At 34.0% G+C, this 23277-nt stretch overlaps 1 protein-coding gene across 3 annotated transcripts in view; it reads right to left on the bottom strand.

Moving 5' to 3' along the window:
• Positions 1-23277, bottom strand: part of CEP128 (centrosomal protein 128) — a 120302-nt gene that overhangs the window by 26214 nt on the left and 70811 nt on the right. The window contains exons 19-20 of one of the 3 annotated variants that reach the window (XM_040558771.1): positions 7094-7143; positions 1845-1868 (exon numbers count right to left, since the gene is read on the bottom strand). The exons of the other annotated variants lie outside the window; for them this stretch is intronic. Of the exons in view, the coding sequence (XP_040414705.1) occupies positions 1845-1868; positions 7094-7143 (74 nt within the window). The remainder of the gene's footprint in view (positions 1-1844; positions 1869-7093; positions 7144-23277) is intronic. 3 annotated transcript variants of the gene reach the window in all.

Here is a 23277-nt window from a genome sequence, read left to right as displayed (position 1 = left end):
TTTATATGTAAATAACATAGGACTAAATTCTATACGTAAGAACGAAGCTACACCCAAGAAGATACACTTTACTAAACTACACTTTACCTGTAGAGAAATCATACTCATTCTTGCAAAATACCAGACTACATAACTGATTACTAAAGTAATCAGGAAAATTACTCATTAATAGCTATGTAATATTTAAATCCAATGAATTGAACAGTATTTAAAAAATCCGAACAAAACACAAGTGATTTGCCTGGCATAATAAAGGAACTTTACAGCAAAAGTAAAATCAGTGCCTTGGGAGCATTCAACAGCCTTAGGGACAATCATACCTTTCTTGCCTGAAGTCTCAGTGTTTAACATTACACATCTTCCTATGTCAGCAATAATGAAAGAATTGATTGACTTCAAGTTCTAGGATTTAGTATTAAAAACCTGCACTCAGATGTTACCTCTCAGTTTGCAATATGAAAATGATATTTTACTGATAATAATCCTCTACCTCTTCTATCTGAACGATAACTTGAAACAAACAAAAATATCGGGAAGATTTAGAACTAAATGGAGGAGATTAAAAGTATATAAAAAAAAAGAAAGACTTCAGAAAAAAATAGAAACAAACATCATCACCAAACACACATTGAATTTGCATGAAATTTTGCTATTTGCAAGCAATTACCCTCTGCCTGTGCCAAAACTGGGCTTTAGGAGCAGAAAGTACATGGCATTTGCAGGCAGCTTGACTCATGGTTCGTGAGAAATGGATGGCAGTGGATACATGCCTGACTAGTTGTCATGTAAGCAAACCATGATTAAGAGATGCTTCTGAACAGAACTAATGTCCTGGCAACAATTTACATTCACACAGCACTATGCAAAGTGCCAGGCCTCTGACTTTGAGCATTAATTCTCTATTCCTACAAGGCAGGAGTTCCAACACTGCACTCTGATTTACAAAGGGCCTTTTATGTGTGAATGCAAGTTGTTTGTTTGTTTTTTGTTATGTTTTTTTTTTTAACATATTCAATACATTTTAAATATATTTTTGAAATCCGAAGCAGTTTTCAAAGACAACAGTTATCAAGGAGGATGAAATAATTAGCACTAGCAAATTTTAGAAGTCTATATTTGCAGACTTACACTGTCTCATTACTGGTTTCTTTACATGAAATTTTCTGAGTTTCCAATAAAAAGAAACTATAGTTCTTACAGATACTATTGTATGATGTCTTATTGGAGTTGCCTATAAAAGAAAAAAAAAGCAGACTCATCCCAGCTAGTCCACCTGGTAGACTTACTAGCTTGAGTCATGCGGATAATTGATCCAGCTGCATTCATGGCACGTACATACATTAAGGTTTTTGTCCTTCAAACTTATTATCTTAAAATGATATTCCTCCATGCTTTTGGTTCCAGTGCTAATGTGGGCAGATTCTGTCTGCACATCCAGTGAAATGTGCACACAAGTCACTGGAGTAATTATATCTAACACATATACCTCAACTATTTGGCAAATAGTTTAATGTCTCAACTATGTTGAAGAAAAACATCCTCAGTATGGCTCAAATCTACCACATTTCTCTTCCTAGGGATGTGGACTGAACTGTACAGAAAAATACAACCTTACACTTCATGTGATATAGCTGTTGTTCACATAGTAGTGAAAATACTGTAGTGAAAACCTCCACAGGAAGGTGCAGTATAAAACTACCATGTGTCTTCATCTTCTTAAAATGACAGTTAAAAACCCAGATGGCACCTTTTTTTTTAAAAAAAGAAAAGTACATAAAAATCACTTTTTTTGATCATCAGTAATCTCACTGTGATTGGTTTGAAAAAGAATTTAAGAAACTTACCATTTCTAAGGACATAATCCGCTCCTACAAATAAAGTACAAGTCGTGGTTAGAAAGTAAAGAATATAAATGCAACATAAGGTGAACAAGCATGAAATGTTTCATTTTGTGTTTTTTTTTTTGCAGTTTGTATGATGTGTAATGATTTTGTTAAAACGTCACTTAAAAGGAACTGCTGTACCTGATTGTACCTCTGACCCACTTATCAAACTAACTCTGAAATTTGCTCTGAAGTAAAAGAAACATCCTAAAAACCAAGAAAGAATTTAAAAAATATTTACTCCAATATATATTTTTTTCAAATAGTTCTGTTAGATCTTCAATATTGTTGATTTTACTCATGTATCCCAAAGTTTGCCTTCCCTTTTTGATGATCTGTAGCTGTAAATCTAGCATACTTTGGAGTTTATGTCATGTTAGCATCTGTTTTAATTTTCTTTTAGGCATTTATTTAGAAAACTAAAATATAAATTCCATAGCATTATTCTGTTATCCAGAAATAGCTCTGAAGAACAACTAACGTCATCTCGTTATTAATAAAACAATGGCTAACGTCAGACAGAAATAAAATGCAAGTAAAATAAACTTGTGTCAGTTTTAATTCAGTACAAAATACAGGAAACATAGAACTTGTATATATTTTAACATTCAGTTTTCCACTTTAAATTATCTTTAAGAAAAATATGGAGCTAGTAAAATCAAGATAATGTACTCTGGCACTATGTCCTGACTGGTCATAGTATTTTAAGGAATTTGAGAAAACGTACATTTAAGTGTTTAGCTGAGCCCACCTGACCATTCAGACAAGAATTCACAAGAATTCTCACTTTGCTCACATATTATCTTTTTGAATGTGTGGGATAGAATAGGTTTTTTGTTTGTTTTCTCCTCCTTTCTGGTTAGATAAGAATCCTTATACTTTTCCTGTTCTTTTCCTCTCTAACAGTTAAAAATGATTGTAATAATCTGGATTTATTCTAGCAACATCCAAAGACAAAATCCTGAACTGGCTTCACTAATTTGGAAACATTTTCTTAGACCAATGGAAGAAATTGGGAGCCAGAAGCAGATCCTGTTTGCAAGAATGTGAAAGTAATTTTCTTTTTTTAAGCCTAGGTGAAAATGAGCTACAAAGACTCTTCAAGAGTTATTACTGTCTCAGAAAACTGTAAAAGAATGGTTATGTTCACTAAATGAACAAGTGTGTAAAACCAACATTTACATATTGTGTATTTACTTATTTGTGTAAAACTGGTATCACTTGGAGTACTGAAAAGCTAACTTTTATTCATGTAATCTTTTGAAGAAAACACACAGTTCACCCTAATGAAATGTTTAAAGTTCATTCATTGAATGATCTCTGGGGTACGAATGATTTTAGTTTTCAGCATCAGCTTACAGAAGTTTTGCCTTTGATTACAACAATAAACCATGGGCAGAAAGAGTGAGAAAACATACTGTAGGAAAAACAACTGTAGTAAGTGAGGATGAAAAATATAAAGTAGTGTCTGGAAAAGACTGATTAGTTTTGAAGATGTGCTAAAAATAACAAGCAAGACTGTTCAGGAAAATATGTATGAGGAAATATATAAAGGGAAAACAGCAATGCACACCCAAACAAGTTTGATGGAAATCTAGTACACTATTAAAATACAACTGTTTAAAAAAATGCTGACATTTTGCCAGTAAAATGTGGATGACTTATAGTGGATCACTAAACTGGCTGATACTGGAACTACATGGACACTGACATTAGTGTGTCACTAATTCCAAAGTAGATGAAAATGGTTTGCAGTTGTTTTCACAGAGAACATACATGCAGTTGAATATTCCTATTATCATGCACAGTATACTATTTTCATTAAAGCCATCTTTTGTACCATGAAACAGTTTTCACAAAAAGAAAGGTGAAAACATTCAGAGGCTTTGTCTTCCAATGAGGTAAGAAAAGAAGTGAGGTTATATTCTTGGAGCAGCCATGGAAAAGTACATAGAAAATGTTCCAGACTCCTCACAAGCTAAATATTATATGATTATGCATATGACTGCACATGTACCAACAGAGTAAGCATATACGTAATGAGAACATAGATACTGTCTAGAATATATCTAAGAGTTTGCGTTACAACTATATAAACTCTCATAAACTTGTGTATAACATAGAGATTCTAGGCAAAAAAACATGAAAGAAATTGAAGATGCAAAACCAAGAGTACAGTGATGTCACCCAAAGCATCAGTCTCTTAGCTCCTAAAAAGCCCTGTATCAAAGACCAGCATATAGGTTCCATCTCCACCACATAGTATAAGACAACAGTCAGGTCCATGCAGTCCAACTTATTACCTAAGCAGAGGAAGACATGAAAACTATATGCCCAACATTTCCTTGAACAACCTTCATAAAATTGCTCTTTTCATTCTGTTAGCTGATGGCATTGCAGAGGCAATGATTTTACTCATCTACATCTGAATGAGGAATACCGGTTATTTTCTGAATCTTTGTTTGGGTAACTGTAAACACATCACATCCTAAAAGGGAAATTTCCACTGGGGGCAAAATATAATCTATTTAGTTAGAACCTATTAAGCCTCATTCAAATTATTTTTAAAAAAGGTGATGTTTGCCTCCCCTCAAAAAATGAGCAAATGAAAAATACAATAAAACACACATCCCTAGCTCTGGGGAATGCTCTTGCTACTTGATGAGAAAGAACCTCAGAGTATCCCCATTCACCATTCACCCAGTCACCATTTCTCCACGGCAATACATGAATTTCTGATAGATTTCCTTTCTTCTCTAGCTTTTCTAAAACTATGATTGGCATTCATGGCTCAAGTGTCAAGAAATAACTCCTTCAGCCATGATAACCTGGCTGCTTTCAATCGTCTGCCCGTAGTCTAAAACATAGGCTTTCTGACCACCTGTTTCCTGAATGTGCTTTATACATACATTCTATTTAGATGCAACGAAAATGCATCAAGGATTGACTTAATACACACAATTCTCTGTACATATACAATGCTTATTAAAACAGGACCCCAGGAACTGTAGACAAAACTTTTACAGCTATCAACATCATCTGTTGTCCATTGAATCAAGGACTTACTGAGCAGGCCCTAACACCCAAGAAATCCTATTTAAGGCCTTAGGGACAAAGAGTATTACTTTATATGCTAGTGGTCATTAATGAGAAATAATTAAGTTATAGCAATCTACTTCAATGAAAGCATTCATACATCAGCCAGCCATATATATGCTTTGCTGAACTGGGGCTCAGAAGTAACAAATGCTCCATGTCAACTGGTTAAAAAGGGTGAGAGTTTCGGTTCTATGAAATGTCACAGTTAAAGAAACTCTCACATTCCTCTTACTTCCTATGCTTTATATATTGAGATGCAACAGCATGGGGATGTTCAGTTGCAACTACATGAACTGTTTTTTACACCTATTTTCTAGCAAAGTTTTATATATTCAGCCACTGAAAGATTAGAATAAAACATTACAATAACAGAGCAAGAACAGAGCATCCCAGACTGGGACCACTTTGAAACATATGGACCATAGTGGACAATTATTATCTAGAAAAGTAATTGATGTTCTTGCTGAGTACTTCAACTGTGAAAGCACATGCATTTGAAGACATAAAAAAAAAAAAAAAACAGCTATCAAGCACTTGAATACAAATACAGCAGTCAGAGCAGTACAAGACACATGCTTACACAGAACGGTCAGTTAGGGAAGGGCATGGAGTAATTCAATCACGAACTGGACAGACCTTCAGAAATACACACAAGTACATACACACACACACACATATATATATGCACACAAGACACTAATTTGACACAACTTTTCTCCTGCATAATATTCGTCATTCAGTCAGAAGATTCACATCATTAGAACAATTTGTCAACTATAGTGCTTCACAGGAAAGCAGATACTGAATTTCTTCACATGAAAGGAGATCTTTTTACATTGATGTAACTAGATATGCACCTGTGTAAACTGCTTGCGCAGACAAGCTCTCAGCCTTGTTGAACTTGAGCTGCCAGAACGCTAGGCCAAGATTTTTGTTTGAACAGGAAACAGCTGGATTGGTGTGTTGTGTAATTTTTGGGTCTTGCAACTTGTCTCTTCTTACTGGATCAAACTGTTTCTACACTAACTGTTTGATACTTCTAGCCCTCAAAATGCATTATATTTACGATATGAGCAAAGTCAGCATGCCTTCAAACAAAATTCTTATGGTCAAAAATAAAAATAAACAAAATTACTTTTTGACCTAACAGCTTTAGGGTCATCAATTGCCTCATAAATGTTCTGCTTCCACTACAGTTACAGAATCCTGTTCCACTGATACATTATTCTTGTTGTATCTATGCTTTTTTATATTCATGTTGGGCATTACTTGCTGTGATTTTTTGTTAAAAATTTCTTTTTTTCACTCTGTATTCTGAAGAATACATGCACTACCATCATAATTTCCCAAACCTCACTGTTTAGATATTCCAACTTGGTTTTGTGTTCCTAGCCATTTTCATTTCAAAGGAGCACGTTTTCTTTGACTGTAATGCTTAAATATTATTCCAGAGCTGAGTCTAGGGTAACTCTCACTTTCTAAGCACAAATGTAAAGGGCTTAACACAAGCAGCTTTACTGCTAGATGCCATACAATGAGGATTTACTTATGTTGTATCAAGTCCTAGCATATATCAGCTGGTCCTTTCTTCCTCAGGATGGTGATAATGGTAATGACATTTAACATTTCAGAAATTTGAAGCACTTCAAATCTTTTTCATTTTCTTCCCAAGGTACAGAAGAAAGCGACATACTCCAGAAAATCTATCACAACCAATGAAGTAGAATTTAAAGCATCTCTGCAGTTCTGAACGCAGATTTACACTACCTCTATTCCCATACAGTGAAGCCAGTAGTAAGACATACAACAACTTCAGTATATACTGTGACTTGAAAGAAGCATTCTTTTCACTAAATAACTAGATTTATTGACTCATTGGAGAATGTTAACTACTTTAATCTTCTCTAATGTGCAACTTAATCAAAGGGCAGAAACTCAACAGTGAGTCTTACTAGCTATCAAGTCTGTATTTAGCTGCATATATTTCCAAAGCTGAATTCAAGACAAAAGCAAGTTCAGAAATTTGTAATGCTCTAATACAATTTAATAATTTCAAGTATTAACAAATTAATAACAAAAAGTGTAGCTAGTTAATAATACAGAAAGTATACCTGGAGAGCTCCCATTTCTTCCTCTCTTCTGAGAGTCTTCTCTAACAGCTCTGTAAAATGAAAAATGGAACAAGTAAATTCACCTTCTTGCCTTGCAGCCTCACAGAAAAAATACTGTGTAAAATAGTCTGAGGTTTTTTATTTTACAGCTTGCACAGCATTCCTTTTGACATAATTAAACTAATTGATGAAATGTGTAAGTGATACAATTGTTTCCAAGCACAGGCTCTTGAGGACAGTTGATTGAGAAACAGTTTGATTCAGTAATTACGGGTAAGACCTCCTTATGCTTAAATCAATATTTAAGTGTGGTTTTAGATTTGAATGAAAGAAAGAAGCAAAGAGATTCACTCTGAAAATTGACTAAAACAGCAATACATCATCAAAGCAATGCAATTATTTATCAACATTTACTCTAGACTGCTTTTTCGTCAACAAAGTTACATCCTCTCGGGAAAACAGTGTGAACAATCTTGATTATTGTCAAGATTATCAATAATTATATCCTCTCTCTAAAATGGAATAAAACAATTGTGATGACAGAAATAGCCAGTTCACTGCAACAAAGATTAGAAGAGTTTTTGCATTTTTTAATAGTCTTTCTACCATAAAATCCCACTAACTTATATACATAGCAAATATATAGATAGGCACATACGTATCAGTTCATGTTAGAAATTAATTTCTGTTTGAGTTCTGTGGAATATGTCACATGAACTCCTTTCCTATTTTGTTTCATTCACATACTTTTATGATTACCATTATGTTTCTGATCAAGTGCATTGTATTTAGAATTCTGGGAATCCTTAAAGTTAAAACCCAATGGAGAGCAGAAAAAAAAAACCACCAACCTGCTGCAGGCTTATTACTACTTTAACTATCAGAAAGATTCTTAAAATCTTTGCATGAAATGAACACTGCTGTAACTAAGCCAGTGACTGAATCAAGATGTGCTGCAGTTTCCTAGCAATTAGGAGAGTTATGAGATTACAACATTGCCTTAACAAGCCTCAGAGGACTGAATTCTGACTGTTAGTTCCTTTAGCATCCAAAGACACAATACAGCTAACTGAAAGTACCTGTGTACACCTAAGAAATAATGATTGAAAATTAATACACATAGTTCAGTTATCAAAGATAAACTCAAATGATGTACAATAAATACTACTTAAAATATTCTACCAACAAATATTTGCCTTCTTCAAATTTTCTTCTTTTTTTTCCTTCTTCTGTTTTACTTCTCTTATCTTTACTTTTCGTTCTCCTTTCTCATTATGATGTCTCCTCTTGATCTCCCTAACCTGTTACTTTTATTCCTGTATTTCCTCACCCATTTCTGATTACATGCAGGTTACCTGAGACTTGTTTTTGGACACTAGTCCTTTCAAAGGAATATAGATAACATACACAAAATTTTAATTATTTCATTCACAAGCAGAGATATTGACTTGCTGTTCTTCCTTCCTAGTTTCTACGCAGTTTTTTCAATTCCTTTCTTTAATGAAATAACTGTTTCTTCATTTTCTTTTGGCATGTTCATATGTTTCTGTATTATCCTTTTGTATGCTTTTCAGTACAATGATTCAACTGCCATGTAAATTACTGTAGCCAAATGTGCTGCCATCACCATTAGTTACTAAGAGATTTGGGTTTGGAAAGTGGCTGCCTTGTATGTTTTCCTTGGGTATACTCCAGTATTGTAATTGACTTGGTAAAAGTTAGTATTGTAGTACTAACTTTAAAAAAAAGAAATGAGGAGGGAGGACTAAATCTATGAGAAAGGGATGGGAAATGGAAGATTCTTCCCTGCATTCCATCTGATCAAAAAAAGATTTCTATACTCAACATTGCTTTATTTTAATTATAATGCAACACTTGACATTCCATTGTACTGACATTACTGTTCTAAGTGAAAAGGATGTTACTACAAGGTTCTTTTCAAAGGAGTTTTATAAATGTAATGCAAACTGAACTGATTTCTGCTCTAGATATTGAAAGTTCTGTATCTGAAAGTAGCGATCTCAAGAATTCATTTTCTTTACGGTACCACTGCCTAAATTGGCTGCCCTGCAGGATGCTTCACAAAACTTTGCCCCAGAAGAGTAGATAGTTATTAAAGTGATGTTATTTAAATGATAACATATTCATACTTTACGGACTTGCCCTCTATGACCATATATTTAAGAATTAAGTTCTGTACCAAAACTGATGATTCTGCTTAACATTTCATCTAAGAAAGCAAAGCTGAAGCAAAAGAAAAAAAAAGAAAAAAGAAATTAAAGCAATACATATGAAACAGCTTTACAAAAAAGTCCACTAAAAATGCAGCACATCGCATCATTCTTTTAAACATGGCTATTCATCATGACAGAATATCTTTGCCTACTTGATCTAAAAAGCTCTGTTGATTTATTTTACAATTGATAAAACATATCCTGTATTTAAATTTCTATGCAAACATATTTTAAATATTCAGTGCCAAAAAATAACATTACAATGAAATATAGAGAATGCATCATGTCTGCAATATAACAAAGATGGTCACTGGCCCTAGCAAAGGCTCCTTCCATTCATCCAGTGAACAGTCTCTTGAGTTCCTCTAACGATACCTTTCTTCTTAAAGGAAGTTGCACTGTGCCATGAGTTTCTACGTCTATCAACAATCCCGCTATGACCATCTTTTAAGGTCTAACGCAACCACAGGATTCTTGTTTTTTTGTAAGCAATATATCTTCATTTTCATGGAGCACAGAACACATCAATTTATAGATTGTCTAGAAGAATCAGCAATAATGAAAAAACATTACAAAGGCAGCTTCAGGCATCAATGGTTCCTCTCAAAATATGTCTCATATACATGGAAAAAGACAAGAGAAATTACTTTTACAAATAAAGGTATTGATCAACATATTTCCCTTTTTTATTTTTAGCTCAGTAAGAAGCACATAATCCTATAATAAGCAATAAGCTAAAATCATTCAGAAAATCAAATATGTTTCAGTTGTTTTAGTAACACTTAAAATCAAGAGGTAATTCAGGATATTGTGTGAAAAATTAGGGATCATACTTTGTGTAGTTTTACCAAAAAAATATTAAAAATGGTTAAACAACAAACCATCTAAGGTTTATATCACATTTAGCTTATGAACACCAGTAAGCACAGCTGAATTCCTTGATGTTATACCACAGCATTTTAGATTTATCTGATCAAAATTCCAGGAAATACACAGGTTACAATTTAAAACATTCCATCATAACTTTAAATAAATGACAAAAAAAAATATGCAGAACTAATTCTAAAATGTTAAAAAGTAGCTCAACTCCTTTATATCTATGCTGGGAGCAACAAGCTGGGAAACAAGACATTGACTCTGTACAACCTGAAGCAACTTCCTAAAAATTTGAATTAAAAATCAGAGATTTATTTCAGAAAGGAGACTGAACTGCCTTCATTCTTTATTAAGTAGTAGGAACTCGTTTTAAATACTGCATGACCTCCCATTTTAAGAAACCAAAGACAGTGATTAACTACATTCTGCTTCATATTCTCTGTGAAGATTAAAGTGTCAGAGAAAAGTCAACAAATCAGATAAACACCAGATTTGTACATACACCACAACACATTATAATTTGGTATCTTTAAATTCCTAACTTGTCCTAGCAAAGGCAAATGCCCAAATACAGATGTGTACACAGAATTAGTTCTTACAGTCACAGGTATCTAGTTGTACAGTCCAAGGACTCTAAAACATATAAAATTTATTAAAAAAATAAAAATAAAAATAAAAATAAAAATAAAACAAAAGTTGACATTTGCACTTCAATTCAGTTCCCCATACACAGCTAAGATACCATAAACTATGCAAGTTATCTGCATGCTGAAAGTGGATTAGACACAGGACTCTCACCCCTCTTAAATAGCTACAGATTACACAGGAAACTGTACGTCAACTCACACAACACTAAACATCTGTCTGTGGGCCACTGGGGTTGGCAGAATAGCTGCCTAAGCTCCACTGACTATGACTAGATCTTGACTCACTGTTACAGGAATTCAGCCAACTAGTTTAATGTAGCCACCTGCATATAGATGTCAATTTCAAAATGAGTCCCACCACTAACTTCCCTGAGTGAAATTTATCTCTAATGTAATACTAATAGGAATTAGTATTAATGGGAATACATTGGAATCAGTATATTGGCAATACACTAATACTCGTTTGGTTTTCTGTTAGTTCTTCCACCTGTAAAATGGAAAGTATGTAGTTAGTTACCTTACACCTAGTAATGAAGCTATATTTGGAAGTTATTTTTCAAAGAAAACATTAAGCATTATTAGCAAATCGCAGATTTAAAAGAACACAACCGCATGTTTAAATGAAACAGACTTCAACATTAGTTGGGGTCAGTCAATAAGGAAGGCTGCTATGCAGGCTCTGCATAACCATGTTATAGCACTCAAAGAAAGGGCAATCTCAATACTTCTACCATGTGGTGGTAAAACAAGAAATCCAGGCTATTGCCAGAGAATAACAGCAGTTTGGAGAAAAGCATCAACATATTTATCTCATCATGCTAAAACCTGTTCTTCTCCAAGACACAAGTCAGGAATTTCAGTTATACATTAGTAAAATTATTTTTGATTTCCCCAGGTTTGCAATCTTGGAAATTTGTATTTTATGTTATACAAGCATACAGGGAAGCTCTTGAGAAATCACTTAATTAGGTATGCTGATAATTTCATCCTTAAATTTACTTTGATCGAAAATTGCTGTGGATTTATTTCAAGTCTTCCATATCATTTTGACTTCAAATATACATGCTATGGCTTTTAATCATCATATGGATATATTGCCCAGAAAGCTGCTGAACAGATCCTGCAGCATTCTTGTAGATGCACAAGGCAGCCAAGCAGGTTTCCATAAAGTGTGAGGGAATTTTCAAGCAGCTGAACAAACCAGTTTCTCCCAGATATAAATTACTTATCTCGCATATGCCTGCAGAGCAAAGTTGAATCATATATTATGCTACTTACAAATTCTTTCCTTCACACAATGACTCTGACATTAAGGCCCTATTTTGGGGGAATGAATTAAGCTGTTTCTAAATGAATCATTTTAAGCTAAATGTTTCACAATGCATACGCTCATGGCTATTCCATACAGACGAACTGCTGTTTTGCACTGTATCTATATTGGTATGGTTTTGGCGAATGGCTTCACAATATCCTGACACAGGTCCAGAAACACTGGATACTAGAAGATGATTCAATGAGTCTGGACCTTTGTACAGTTATGCTGGACACTACAAATAACCTGAGCATTATATACAACTGAGACAAAAAACAGTATTGGGACTTGCTTTGAACGACTAATTGAAATTGTGCTTGCCATGCATGTAAACCATTAAGAGAACTTCTATATATTTTATCTTAGAAGAGCTCTAGAGAAATAGGTATTTCTTAGAGACTTAATTTTTACTAGTGTAGAACAAGACCGATAAATTATCAATACAAGAACATTTCTAATAACCCCAAGCAAGATGTTTTTCAAAATGCGAAATTATAATTTGTACATAAAATACTGAATATTTCTATCCTGCTACTTTCATCCTTACCATATTCATAGGTTTAGAACACAATATGCAGAAAATAGTATAAATATGAAAATAAAAGGATAACTGAATGAAAATTACTTACACTCCCACTAGATTGCCTGCATCCCCTGACTACAGGCTGTGCAGTCTTCAGATCATAAATTACTTTAGCATGCCTGCAGCACATATTACAGTAATAACAAATTTTAAAATATATTCCTTAAACTGTAAATGAATTTACAACAGATTTCCAACTGCACACTGTTCATGAACATAAAGATTTTTTGCTATATTAATCCCCTTTTATTAATGAACTTTCTTCTTTTAAGCATTAAAAATTTATAAAAACATTGAAATGATGAGCAAAAAAACACAGTGAAATATTTTTCAACTCCTGAAAGAAAATAAAGCAGGGAAAAACCTCAAAAGTATTTTCAAGTTATTTCCTTTGGAATTATATTCAGATGGTCAATGTTTGTCACGGCCAAACTCAATGGTCACTGTGGGTTTTTTTTGTTTGCTTTTTATTTGTAGCTCTGCTAAACTTAAAAATTCTCAAATGATTTTTAATACTCATTACAGCTTACTCGTTCATTAGCAGCTTTTTATATTTGCATGGAGCACCTTATACAATCTTTAAAGATTGTAATTTGGTTACTACCACTGCAATCACTGCAGTGCTCATCACCAACAAGAGTAAATCAGCTGTTTATCTGAATCTAAACCAATAGCTTCCTTATCAACATGTAGAAAGACCTCCAACCTCAAAGGAGTACCATTTTTTAAAAAGGAATTTGTTTTTGCTGAATTCTTTGCCTCAACAAACTCTTAAACTCTAGCAATATATTAGCTGCTGTAGTCTTTAGTAACATAATATCTGGAAAGGAATATAGTTTACACAAACTTTTTTATTGTTGTTTTAAACAAATTCATTTTTGTGAAACCTTTTTGGTATACACTGTTATTTTCACTATGGAACTTGAAAACAGATTCTTAAATCTACAGTGGTGTGTTTGTTCACATGAACCTGAAGTAGCACCCATGATCATAACATAAAAAAGAAAAAAAAGGCATCTGAAGCTGAGAGAGAAGTTTAGTGCTCAGATTCCCCACAAAAGAGACTTATTGCTATGCAGAAAATTGTACACGCTGTGATTTCTTTCCACTCCCTGAGGCTTTGAAAAATATTTCCCTATCTTCACACAGCTGATGTGAGACTTAAAGTGCACTGAAATCCATGCAAAAGGTATCATTATCACTGTAAAAGGTGATAACAGCACAATCATTTTGTCTTAGCAATTGCCTAACTTATCAGCCAAGGAAGATGTTAAACTACGTTGACTGTAGTTATTTTGAACCATATTCATTCTAAAATGAGAGCTAGCGCAGAAGGAGCAAGAGGGAGGGCTGTGAACAGGAATATACATATATATGTATATGTGTCCATCTTAAAGAACAGCTATAGGTAAGCAAATTTTGCATGACTTTTCTGTACGAACAGACAAGCTGCAGAGGATTCCAAGCAGCACCTGAGGGACCTTAGTTAAATAATGACTGTAGAAAAACTTCACAAAGAAAGCATCACTTCCTAGATACTTCACTATGCTTGAGGAAGAAACTCTTGAAATATGTTCACATTTTTCCACGGACATGGAAAAATCAGAGGGCTAACCCAAAAGTGAAAAATAAAAAGGTTGCCTTATTCTCAAAGACCATTATGAAAGCATGATCAAGGTTTAGAATAACGGGGGTCTCCATGCATCAGTGGTCTCAAAGTGGTGCGCACACACCTCAGGTGGGCGTACCATTGACAAATACAAAATATTTTAAGTGTTTACTTTAACTTTATCTCATCTCTTTTTAATTTTTGTTTTGTGTATGTTTTATAACATACTTATTAGTACAGCAATACCTATATATAATGAGATACATGAGAATGCATTACAGACTTTCCTGTTTCATCAGCCATAAAATGATACCACCATAGCTTTTTCTTATCTCAATAATTTTTTCAACAGGAAAAAAATAGTCTAAAAACAATAATTAGAGATGTTAAGTATAGTAGAATGACACAAAACCTGAACAAATACACTTAAAATTGATTCAGTAAAGCAAAAGTTTATCACAAATGCATCACTTCTGCCATGATAATTAAAAGAGGACACAACAGACACAGTTGCCAAAATTAATTTTGTATCAATGTTTTTTAACTAGTATCTTGGCTGACTGTTTTGAAAACAGTTTAGAGTTCCAGGATGTTGTTTCACAATTACAAATTAAAAATCTACTTCTGAAAAATACATCCATAAATCTGTAGTAAACAGGTTACTGTGAAGATTAAATATAAGTCATACAATCATTGGTTGAACCTATCCTCAAATCAATGATTTAAAACATATAAAATGTGCAGTAGTAATTGTGAACCACTCCCATCTTGGGACATTCTTTATGGCCTGTACAAATTTAAATCCATCAACAATTGTTGTAGTAACCTAATAAAGATGCCAGTGAATAAAATAATCAGAAATCTACAGTGTCAGCGTCACATTATTTTCCATTTAACACACTCAAGGTTGTAAAATTGATGGAACATAGCAGGAAAAATCAGTACTGCTACTGCTTGTGCCCTTCTCTCATGTGAGCCTTAGCTTACAGCATTGTCCTGTAACCGCACTTCAACACTTTTTATCAACTCAAAATCCAAATATGAAACATTATGGTAAAATTCTGGGCTATGTCTTTTACTCACAAGTAAAAAGACAGGTTTGTTTGTTTGTTTGTTTTAAGCGTAAGATGAACTTTCTTCATGGGAAACAAAATTCTTAGCACCATTAACTGCAGTAATTAACATACTATTTAAATTTCAGTACCAGGGAATACAGGTGCTACTTCATCTTGCTTATTGTCGGAGATACATGATCCATAAGAGAACATACATTAACATACATACATACATTTGAAAAGAAACATGATTTGGAGTAAGCTGCAATGCTTTTCTTATCACTCTTTACTGAAAAACATATCAAAATATAAAAGTAGAGACTACTACTCTTCCTTTTACTATCCTTAGGTTGGCAAGTATTGACCACAGTCACAGAAGTCTCTTTTCACTTAAAACTATGCAGAGCTTCTCATGAAGAAAAAGCAAGATAAAGAACACTAAAAAGAAAGATAATTGAGGGAGACAAAGAAGGTCATTGAAGTCAACTGAATTTAGACTTATTTTGACATTCGAGAAACTTAAAGGCAACAGAAGTCAACTTGAAAATGTCAAAGTGGGGAAAAAATGCTTAATTTACTTTTTGCAACCATCTACCAGAAGATTGTGAAGGTTAGGTGAAGATGCTATAAATCAAGTTATTAAATAGTTGTTAGAGACCATACTGATATTATCAACTCTACAAAAGACTAATAAATACCTGCTTTTTCCTCTACACGTTTACAGAATCTGACAGTATATAAGAAGTAGAATCTCCACTAAATGATGAAATGAAAAAGATCAGTCAAGATAACCACAGGAACTTCAAGAAAACTCCCTATCTTTATATTTTGTTTTGGTATCTTGAACAGCATCAATCAAAATGATTTCAAGCTTCTTCTTGAGCAGGTATAGATGCTCATTTTAAAACAGATTTTATCACAAGTTGTATACAATTCTATCTGTCCTGGGGTAAATATGATCTTCCATATACCACATAAGGGTCCAGTGCAGGGGATGTAAATAAACATATGTCACCTTTCCACACTGCATACTCTTGTTGACTTGTGAATCATTCAATTTTAAGTAGATGCAGATACCAGTTCCTTGCTGAATTACTGCCATTATTTTGTGAATTTTATTTTGTGAATATTATCAATGCTTCTAAAGCCTCAATGCCAGTGTTTCATTAATGACTTGACTTGATTCTACTGTGTAGAACAGAAGCTATTGCAACCCCAGCTGACGTGCTGGTACTAAATACTCCAGTTCCAGAAGATGTGGTCAGGTCACATCATACACTGCATTTGCTAAAAGGTATAGAGGTCTTCTTGCTCCCTGCTTCTGCTCATGTACTGCTCTGGCATGCTCTGTCTTGGCTCTAATGGTCACTGAACCTTCAACAGGGACGACTGAGTTTATTACAATGGGAATAGTCTATATTGGCAAAAAAAAAAAAAAACACAGATAGCCGTACATGGTTAAGAATGAGAAAAAAATGGTTACAGAGGGGTCCAATGATGAGAAGACAAAAAAAAAAAAAGGAAGGAGTAAATGCCACCAATGGGAGTGATAAGGAAGCAAGAATGTAGCCTTTTGTCTGCAATAAGAAATTAAATAGCTCAGATAAATATGAAACTATAGTTTGACCCACTAATTCCTGATCTAGTGGTGGGTATCTCTGCCCATGGCAGTGGGGTTAGAACTACACAACTTTTAAGGTCCCTTCCAAGCCAAACCATTCTATGATTCTAACTCATGATTATTTTGGATTTGAGTATGCAAGCTGTAATCACACTTCTGGATACAGTGCAGTGCTATCCAGGCTAACTGATCAATGGCTCCCCTATCTCCCCCCCCACCACACACACACTTTTGATTAGAAGACATATTGAATAACCTGGGGAAAAAAAAAATCATTACATAAAACAGATTAAATATAATAAGAAATGTTCTCAAAGTCAGGTCTTCAGAATAGTTTATATTTTAAACAGAAAATATAGATGAACATCCTGTTTTTTTATTGCATACAATATAGAATTGAATTTTTACAATTCTCTCCTAAATAGAGAAACATTTTCTTTCTGCTGATGAATAAAACCTCCCAGAAGTACAGAGAAAGAAATTGAAACTTAATTTGTTTTCATTCACCAAGTGCAAGCGTGAAAATATAATTTGTCATTTCTTGTTTTAGAAAATTATGTTGATATGTTTATGGGCATAGTGGCTACATAAAAATTATGGTATGGCATATATAAATGACAAAACAGGAGATTGAATGCCACTTTCTTGACTGAGATCTCTGACTTAATATCTTATGTTTTTCTTTTTCTCATGTTTATTATCCCAAACATATTTATGCATATCAGCAGATTTCCTTTTGGCTACATCTGAAAGACAGCTGTGTATCTTAATACCCAAAAGTACAGAGAACTGATCTTGGACCTAACAGCTAAGGACAAGCCAAAGATTAAGGATAACAAGTTTTCTGAAGCAGCTAGTACAACTCAATCAAATTGTAGTAACTGGGAAAACTGAGGAAGGCTGTCAGCTGCGACATGGAAAGTTTTTTTAGCAAAGGACACTTGTTATTTGAGCTGAACAATTGTTTGGAGCTTAGAAGTGTATTTTTAAGCAGTCCATTTGAAGATCAGAGTGAAACAAGCCCTGCAATGTTTTCAGCAAAGGACAGCAGGAAAAATAGAAGGCTGAAAGGTGCTAGTCCTTAACATTTTTTCCCTACCTATCTCAGGAAAAAAGGGATCTTTCAGCTGCTTGGGCATGTTAATAAACAGGCAAAAGTAAAGCATGCAACAAAAGTTAGCTTTGTGGGATTCAGTCCTTGGTAAATAACATACGCAAGCTTTTAATTCTACCTGGTTGTCCTATGCATCACTAAGACCCAAAGATCTTCTAACAAAACACTTCAAACAAACATATGCACACAGAGGCCACTGTGTCCCATCACAATACAGACAACTTCCAAAAATTCACATTAGTTCCTACTAATTAGATAGCTATTAGCAACCACAGTTAATACAACAAGCAGTTATGTCAACTATCTGTCAACTTGTGCTTTAGAGAAAGAAACTGTAATTGTTTATCCCATTCTCCCACCACTGCATAATTTCTACAGATAGACAGATATTCAATTAACATTTAGCAAAGAAGTGGTAAACAGTTCATCACAATCCCACAAAAAAGCCAATATAAATGGGAGAACACACTGTATAACCCACACACCTAATTCTTGTATTTATTTACAACATAGTTATATTATGTCTATTAAATCCCTCCAAAATGCTGGAATGAACTGAATTTTGCAAAGCTGATAAAATGTTTGATATGATTTTATGATAAAGGACTCTTAAAACACAATTCGTAAAGTATATTGACAAACAGAAACCTAGAAAGTGACTTTAATAGTGGGGGCATCATCCCCTAGATTAGGAATGAATTCTCAACAGTATCAGGAAAGGAGAGAAACACCAAGCAAATATTAAGTGTTCTCGACTGGGTATCTCCTTAAAGCGTGCAACTTATTACACATACATTAAAATACGCATTTACCTGCTCTTGCCAACTGAGAACTTTCTACAGGAAGTTAGTCTCTGAAAATATGCACTCAGTGTTGAAAAATCATACTATTTTCATACCCCTTAGCAATCTTAATAAACTGCTAAATTTGTCTTTCCTCATGTTTTTTATGTTGTATGAGATAAAATACAATAACAACATATTAAAGATCCTGAGCCTAAAAGTAAAGGTTTACAATAATGTTTTGCACTGTGATTCTATTATTTCAACAACTGGACAATTTACATAAGTTAAAATGATATGTTTACAACCAGAACTTGAGTGAAGATCAAAGCTTTACTGTGTAGTTTATAAAGTGAGCAATGAAGGTCACTTCATTAGTATACGGTTTTCAGAAAACTAGTAAAATTGTCATTAGCTAGAACAGATTAGCTAACTCCAAATCAAAAGGATCCAAACACATGGGGTAAGAAGCATGCATATAGAGGGCAAAGCTAATGACAGTTCAGTAATGTGTTATATGTCCATAGCTTTTACAGAAATATTTACTTGTCTCCAATACCTTTTGTATTTATTTGTGAAGTCTTTAGTAATGCATTAGGAAATGATCCAGCTCTCTGAAAAAGAGCATTTAAAAATCACATTGCTGTGGGTATTGAACACCATATAGAATTCTGCTAATAGCTGCCCAAATGGTATCTGTAATTTTGACATCCTAATTTAAAAGGGAGAGCATGTTGCAGTCAATAGCTGTGTCAGCCAACTGCAGATCAACATTCTGTTCCTAGAATAGCTCTGCTAGGGAGTTTATTTCAGACTTGTAATTCAAACTTCTATGAGTTATGAAACTTGAGAAAAAATACGGTTCTAAACTTTTTCAGAAAACAAGAAAATAAAAAAAACGAAGTAGGCTTTGCTTTTCAGAAACTGTATTATGCCTCTTACCCAAGAGGCTGTATCCTTTTCTGTGGATTCCTAGCATAATCTCATGTTGATGTGACATTACATTTTTGCTGCCAGCATACTTATTCCAAAATGTCTTTTATGCAACATAAGGAACAGATATTTTTTTCTGTATGACACAACAAACAATGAAAATAAGATACAAATCATCATAGACAACTTTTAGTTTCAAAATAATCTTGGAATTTAATCATGCTATATTTATCTGACTATATCAAGTTTTCTGACAGCCTCTTTTCCAGCTCTATCCTTTACTCATAGCATAATTTCACAGTGCAGCACATAACTGGGCTTCTCCTGAACACATTTGACCCTCAAAGTTCATTTGTCCTCATTTCTTCCAAAGAACTAACTTTATCTATTACTGAGATTTTTCCCACTGAATAACAACTATTTTATATTGTAGATGTCTGTCTTATAGCTGTCTTTATGTGTGTTTTAGCAAACTTAGGCTGAAGGACAACAGTATCAGAACCTCTTCTGGAACAAAACCTGCTTCTGTCAGGTCTTCTTTGCTATGCTGAGAAAGTGCAAAGATGATTTTAAAGCCATTTACTTAATTGAAGAAAACAAATATTTTCTTTTACAGGCCTCAGATCAAGAGCAAGGCTCATGAAAAAGAATAACGTGAGATATGCAACTTGAAGCCCATAGACACATGCACTACACCACAAGAGTACAGAACATATGCCACCAAGTTTAATGTATGAAAAACCTGATACAGCTTTGTCTCGACTCAGTGACTTAGAATTGTACAGTCATATCAGTGATTCAGATGAAGTAAGAAGCTACACAACTTTTGATGACCACACATTTCTTATGCAGCTCAGTAAACATGCCCCAGTTACAGCTAGTAATGGTGTCTGTGAACTGACCATAATTGGTGGCCTTTCTTCTAAACCCAGGTGCAGCATGAGTGGTTCCTGGATCTGTCCAGTACCATAATAGTACAACTCACGTAAATTAAATTAATAGAAGCCAGCAAATCAAAGTGCACTGTTTGATTCCTAAATTAATCAATAAAAAGAAAACAAAAGGAGTAAGTTTCAAAAACTAGACAAGTAGCAGAAAATAAAATGTGCACCAAATTATACCTTACTTCCATATAGTATATTTTGAAGAAACATGAAACTACAAATCTGTGAAGTAAAAATATTTGTGAAGTAAATTTGTGAAGTAAAAATATTTCACATCAACATATATCAGGTCAGCGTATGAAAAATTCATAACCATGTTACTGAATGAGCTGTACAGACATAGCATTGATTCTCAATCACAGTGAGGATGAAAAATTTTCATCATTCTACAATAATAATAGTAGTTTTATTGTAAATGATTCTATAGAAATCATAATTTCCTTCCATACACCAAGCATAATATGTTGATTACAGCAAGACTACATAAGAATTATTTTTATTTAATCAAGATATTTTAGAAAGCAGAATCCAAAATGTTTTAAGATCAGATCAGAATAAGCATTCATGTTGCACTGTAAACATACTGAATTTAAAAACATGGTCATTCTCCTCACAATGAAAACATCTATTATGTCAGAAGTCAGTCTGAAGATGTTATGCTATATACGCACTATATATGAAATCCATATATAAGGAAGGATAGAAAAATTTGGTATCTCCAAAACTATTTCAAATTTGAAAGTTAGAAATAGTCCAGGCTTAAAGATCAGGTCTTAATCCTATGCTGTTGTTTATTTTCTTAGCAGCACATTTCACTGTAATACATACAACATCCACAGTACCTCATTCAACCAGTTCTGTGTGCGTAAATCTCATTGTGCAACAACGAAGAATTGAAAAATATAGCATCTCCAGCTTTTAAGTAGAAAAAGCACACACACAAAATATTTATATTCCACTCTTACTTAAGAAGCTGCTTTAATAATAAAACATAACCCAGCATAATCCCTTTAATGCTCTTGAAATGCATCAGCTCAACAGCCTTGGAAAAGGAATTCCCTTCTTTGTCCAAAACAGACGATGTGAAGCTACGCAATGCAAACTTCCTCCAAGTTCCATCACACATCTCACGCCTTGACAGATGCAAAATAAGTTCAGAATCTAAAGAAACTAAGCCGTTTGTCAATTTAAACAGGTTCCTTGTAAAAGTAGTAATTAGTAATATTCCTTTAGAAGTGAATAGGGAAACCATGGATCTCCAAAAAAAGCTAAGATCATGACAGAACCCACTTCCTTCCTTAGCCTGATTTGGACAAGAATTAGATGACTTGAAAGACAATAAGACTCTGGTCAAAGACTACCCTCTGACAGCTGGAATTGCTAATCCCACTACATCTCTCCTAGCTATGCATTTGCTAATGTATCCTTAGATGTGCTCAAGGAAAAATAGAAGGATAGAGACCTATATGAAGCTACTCAGTTTAACAGTTCTTCATGCAATTAAATGCCTGTGTTGATTGACAGAATCAGACTGATACAGCAATTCAGTAATGGAGTCCACATTTTCTGAAATAAATTACCTACTTTATTTTTTCTGGTGTAAACTAAGCATTAAATTTACTTCATTACTTTACAAGCAAAAAAAAAAGTACAGTTAGAATTTTTCCTTCAAAATTCTTTGAACCTTGGAATTAGTCTTTCAGACTATTTTCAGTTCTAAACAATCTCTGAACAGAAGAAATTTATAAGGAATGAGATTCTAAAGGGGGCAAAAAGCCAGACACAAGAAAACTCTTTAAACTGATGTCATTTTTCAGCACGGATTAAATATTTACAAATGCCTCAAAAGATAAAGAAAGTCAATCTAAGAAAACAAGAAAGACATGAAAAAATATATAAACATATTACGTGTGATATTTATTTAAAATTATGCTTTTCTATTGAATTCTATTCAAAATAAGAAGCATGATCTTTGGATCTTAGGTTTTCACCTTTATTTGATACTACTTCAGACATCCAACATAAAAAGGACATGGACCTGTCGGAGCAAGTCCATAGGAGGGCCATGAAGATGATCCAGGGGCTGGAGCACCTCTCCTATGAAGAGAGGCTAAGAGAGTCTGAGTTACCTTATAGTAGCTTTCCAGTACTTAAAGGGGGCCTACAGGAAAGCTGGGGAAAGACAGCTTCAGGGAGCTTCAGCTATCAGGGAGTATAGTGACATGACAAAGGCTAACAGTTCTAAACTAAAGGAGTTTAGATTAGATACTAGGAAGAAATTCTTCCTGGAACAGGTTTCCCAGAGAAGTTGTGGATGCCCCATTCCTGGATGTGTTCAAGGCCAGGTTTGATGGGGCTTTGAGCAACCTGGTCTAGTGGAAGTTTATTGGACAGGTGTATTACCTGTCCATGGCAGGGGAGCTGGAACTAAGTGATCTTTAAGGTCACCCAAGCCATTCTACGATTCCCTGATC

Source organism: Cygnus olor, chromosome 5, assembly GCF_009769625.2.
Source record: "Cygnus olor isolate bCygOlo1 chromosome 5, bCygOlo1.pri.v2, whole genome shotgun sequence".
NCBI classification, from domain to species: Eukaryota; Metazoa; Chordata; class Aves; order Anseriformes; family Anatidae; genus Cygnus; species Cygnus olor.
Note: the sequence above shows the minus strand (reverse complement) of the source record. Positions and strands in the feature narration are given on the sequence as shown.